The sequence below is a fragment of the Trematomus bernacchii genome, unplaced genomic scaffold (assembly GCF_902827165.1).
Source record: "Trematomus bernacchii unplaced genomic scaffold, fTreBer1.1, whole genome shotgun sequence".
In the NCBI taxonomy this organism is placed as follows: Eukaryota; Metazoa; Chordata; class Actinopteri; order Perciformes; family Nototheniidae; genus Trematomus; species Trematomus bernacchii.
Window position 1 is genome coordinate 1,379,418 of NW_022987565.1, and position 5,185 is coordinate 1,384,602.

Consider the following 5,185-nt stretch of genomic DNA (forward strand, 5'->3'; position numbering starts at 1 on the left):
TTTTTAAAGAGGGAATTGTGGATATATATTTGTGACATTCCCTAAATCAGAAAGGTAATATCAGCATTTTGAAAAAAATACAAAGTTTGCCTTGATTTTAGATATACAATGATCAGCCTTTGAATGATATATATACAAAGCAATCTGAAAATGTGTTTAAATCATACATAATCTGATTCTTTCTTTGAATTGAACTGATGAATTTAGGTCAAATCTACAGAGGCAAATTGACAAACTACGTATAAAAAAAACTATATTTTGACTGTTTCCACTTGTCTGAAAACCCCCCAAACATAGCCTGAAAATAATTTGTAAAGAATAAAATAAACGATATAAAAGAAATATAAATGCTTTCATTCAAGACCATTATATTTTGTATATTCAAGCTCTGTTGGTTTGTACAATCTTACACATCCAAGCAATAATCAATCATATTTTGAAGTCATACCAAAAAAGCATTAAACAGGTTTCATGAATGTGCCTTTGTTTATCATATCATTTTGTCTTTACTGTTTTTTACGATCCTGGTTGTTGCAAATATCGCGAGGTTTAAGTGCCGTGTCCTGGACCAATCAGTGGCGTCACTGAATAAACGCTCGACCAATGAGGCGTCAGTTTCATCACTCGTGGTTGCCAGGGAGGGAAAAGTTCCGCTGCAGTTCGCGGGCTGAGCTGACATACATAAACTCATCATGGACGACGTGGAGATGGTGGAGCCTGAAAGTGAGAAAACAACAACGGAAAGCGGGCAGAAAACGGACACGGGAGCCGGGGAGGCTTCGACTAAAAGCTCCGGTGTCAGCTATGAACTGCCCTGGGTGGAGAAGTATCGTCCGCTGAAGCTGAGAGAGATTGTGGGGAACGTGGAGACGGTGAGCCGGCTGGAGGTGTTCGCCAGGGAGGGAAACGTCCCGAACATTATCATTGCAGGTCAGTGTGGAAACAAGGAGGTAGAAAGGACTGGGAATTAAAGTTTAGTGTTTAATTGTTTACTCCCAACCGGCTGCTCAATAATGCAACAACTACATGGTGCTGCTCTGGGTGGAAGAAGTACTCAGATATTATACTTCAGTGAAAGTAGTTATAACAGTGTGAAAATACTGCAAAGTCCTGCTTTCAAAATGTCACTCAAGTTAAAGTATAAGCATCAAAATATACTTTAATGTTCCTGAAGTAAAAGTACTCATTATGCAGATTTAAAGTAATATTGTTGATGTTTGAATGTGTGTTCATCACTTTAATATTGCAGCTGATAAAGGTTGGGTACAGTTCTATTATTGTATAGTCTGCTGTGCCTATCTATAACAATTTATCATGATTTGTGTCAATTTGCATACAGTACCAACTCAAGTAAACGTACTTTCTTACCAAGTTACTTTCGCCCACTGAACATATAAAAACACTGATACAAGATGTCTAAAATAAAGACATTGATCAAACAATTACTCACCGACACATGTCACTTTATCGCTTCAAACACTGGTGTATTTCTGTGTTTCACACCGTAGCTGTACACAAAGCTTGTAAACAGTAAGGTTGTGGTTATCTATAATGACAACAACTTTAAAACTAATGCATCGGTTATAAATCTGATTGTTTTTCTAATATGAAGATTGCAACAGCTTATGTAAATCCTATTGTTAGCTTTTTGTGACTGTTTTGTAATACAAACTCAATGGTAAAATGTGATTTGTGGTGCAGGTCCTCCGGGCACAGGAAAGACCACCAGCATCTTGTGTTTGGCTCGAGCTCTGCTGGGAGCCTCCATGAAAGACGCCGTGCTGGAGCTCAACGCTTCAAATGAAAGGTGACATACTAACAAAACAAACAAAAATAATCTTTGCTCACAGTTCATTAACTAACTTTCTACTTTGAGCTCAGATTATTTTGTAGAACTCTTTCCAAGGTCAAGATTGAACGTTGACTGTAGTAAAGATGCACTTATTTATATTTTCTGTCGTTCTCGGAACTCTAATTGACAGCATACATAAACGTTCCTATTTGCACCATGTTGTTGTCGAATCCATGTTTATAAGGTTGTTCCTGCACGGCTTATTTTGGACTTTTCTCGCAATTTCTATTCCAAAAACAACACACACTGGTTTAATATATATTAAAATCATGCGTTGTTGAGGTTATACTGATGCTGTTGTGTCTGCAGAGGAATCGACGTGGTGAGGAACAAGATCAAGATGTTTGCTCAGCAGAAAGTCACACTGCCCAAAGGACGACACAAGGTCATCATCCTGGACGAGGCCGACAGGTGAGCAACGTTTATCATCTGAATGTGAAACAGTTACTGACTCAACACTTTAGTCAGGACCCTGCAAAGTGTCCGGAGATTAATCTGAGCCCGATAAATAAAGGGATGAGACACAGATGTTACACACACAATTCAATCTATCTACATATTTTTCCTGTGGAATACTTTCACTCCAAAACATGTTTTGGATGTCGAAATATAAAGCCACGTGTCCTTTGATTTTTTATCTTATAATAATGTTATAATTTAGTGTCTCTGGGCATGGTTTAATTTCTCCTTCCTCCTCCCCCCAGCATGACAGATGGCGCTCAGCAAGCGTTGAGGCGGATCATGGAGATCTACTCTAAGACCACGCGCTTCGCTCTGGCCTGTAACGCCTCAGATAAAATCATCGAGCCGATCCAGTCTCGCTGCGCCGTGCTGCGTTACTCCAAGCTGACGGACGGACAGATCCTGTCGCGGCTGCAGGACGTCGTGGAGAAGGAGAAACTGTCGGTGTCTGACGACGGGCTGGAGGCCGTCATCTTCACCGCACAGGGGGGACATGAGACAGGTGAGGGGGGGGGGGGGGAGTTCAGTATTTTGAAGTATAGCTGTATAAAGATACTTTCACATAGTTGGGGTATTTCCTAGAAACAGACAGGAGTTCTAGCAGGAAGATAAGCTTCTTTTTGAAAATAAGTTTTAGTATATATATGCTATATTTAGAATATCTACCCTGTTTACCTTGCTTTTAGACGGCTCTCTCTGACGGAGAACTGAAGTCGTTATCTTTGTCTGTTCTCCAAATTGAGGGCATTCTGACTTGTCATCTACTGTAGACAATACACTGACTATGGAAAAGCACCTCATTCAATCCCACTTCAAAACATACAGACTATCCATTAAGCGTCTAGTGTTGAGCATGAAGGAAGGCATGTAGGGGTGTTCCTGACTTCCTGTTCCTGCGTGTCCAGGCCTTGAACAACCTGCAGTCCACCAACTCCGGCTTCGGCTACATCAACAGCGAGAACGTCTTCAAAGTGTGCGACGAGCCTCACCCGCTGCTGGTGAAAGGCATGCTGGGACACTGTGTGGAAGGGGACATCGACAAGGCGTACAAGGTGGTGGAGCAGCTGTGGGCGCTGGGCTACTCTCCGGAGGACATCATCGGGAACATCTTCAGAGTGTGCAAGACCTTCCAGATGCCAGAGTACCTCAAGCTGGAGTTCATCAAGGTGAGGCAGAGACCAAAGGCTCCGGATAGTACATCCATTTATTGAGAGGCAACAGCTTTGATTGGCATTTTTTCTATATATGTGTCCTTTAAAGGTAGGGTAGGTAATTCACTTCAGAAACACTTTTTGTTATATTCCATGGAATGCTCTTAACATCCCGATAGCAATGAATATATTAAATGCTTTGACAATAAATACATAAAAAATGTCATCTGTGGAAGCCGTAGTACTGTAAAAAGCACGACCAATCATCTGAGCCGGCCCGGCTAAAATAACTGGATGGCCTACCTGCCTGTCAGCCTTCCATCTGTGCACAAACGTGTGTGTTGGAGGAGGGGCTCTGTAAGGAAGTCTGAAGGAAGGGGCAGATTTTTTTCGGCTGCATACTTTCAAATTCTAGCGCACTCAAACTGGTTTCTCCATTCTTACCTACCCTACCTTTTTAATTGACAGCGGACAGTAAATACAAACAAAACTGATGCATAAACAACTGTATGCAACCTAAACAGTACTCAAGATATCTTAAAGAAACTATTTTCTTAATTTTAAATGCCAAATGTATATGTTCATTTTAATTAATTTCTTATTCTAAAGTTACTTAACTGTATATCATTTTAATATTATCTTTAATTTTTATAATCTGTGTGAATCTGTGCTATCCTGTTTTTCATTCTTACCCTTTTACTGTTTAAAATACTGATTTTCCCCCCGTGGATTAATAGGGATAAAAAAGGTCCATCGTATCTTAAATAATTTACTGAGAAGTCCCTGTGCAACTTTTGAATATATCCAACTCAGATGCTGCTTAGATAACTATATATATTTTTTTATTTTCTCCTCATAGCATTGTGAAGCACCTTGAGATGACGTTGTTTTTTTAAAGTGTGCTATTTGTATTATTACTGACAGTAAAATCCTAACAAGCAGAATGTAAATGAGAAACTGAACGTCTGACCTGATGTTGTGGTGGTTCTGTGCTGCAGGAGATCGGCTACACTCACATGCGGGTGGCTGAAGGAGTGAACTCTCTGCTGCAGATGGCCGGGCTGCTGGGTCGCCTCTGCATGAAGACAGCGCCCCCTGCTGCCAGCTGAAGAGCCTGCATCACTACACTGGACTTTTGCTGCTTCAAAACATCTGCAGCATGGATTTAATGCTGAAGAACCTGCAACTTATAGTCAACACTGTTTGTGGTCAGATCATCAGTGCGTTTCGGCATCATAGAAGACATGTTGTGTCCGTCTGTTTGCTTAATATTGTATAAAATAGAGACAATAAATCATTTTTTCATTGATAAGTGTTGACATGTTTTGTTTTGATAATAATCTTACTGTCCAGATAAATGTGAGGGAATCCACTGGCCTTAAACTAAGACTATGCCAGAAGTTGCGTACTTACAATTTATTTTGAGTTTTATTTTACGGAATCTTTCATCATTTTAAAGAAATATAAAAAAACTGTCATCAGGTTTGTTATAGGTACATAGTATTTTATAATCCAACAATTACCATGGTTATGATACTATAATTAACACTTTAATGGTATTATTCATACATGGTTATGTAGGGATTGTTTAATAATATATATGTATAAAACGGCTGCTTCATACAAGGCTCTTAATGTAAAGCGCTACCTGATTTCTACTTAAGTAAATAGTCTGAATATCTCTTCCCCCCCGCTGCTGAATATTAAAGTCAAACCAGAG

At 39.8% G+C, this 5,185-nt stretch overlaps 1 protein-coding gene across 1 annotated transcript; it reads left to right on the top strand.

Annotated features, from left to right (window-relative positions):
* Positions 1–637: 637 nt before the first annotated feature.
* On the top strand, positions 638–4,777 carry rfc2 (replication factor C (activator 1) 2). The gene is given in 7 exon segments (XM_034125576.1): positions 638–930; positions 1,702–1,807; positions 2,162–2,263; positions 2,557–2,800; positions 2,802–2,816; positions 3,220–3,480; positions 4,464–4,777. Coding segments are annotated over 7 exon segments (1,077 nt in total). The 5' UTR covers positions 638–692; the 3' UTR covers positions 4,575–4,777.
* Positions 4,778–5,185: the final 408 nt, after the last annotated feature.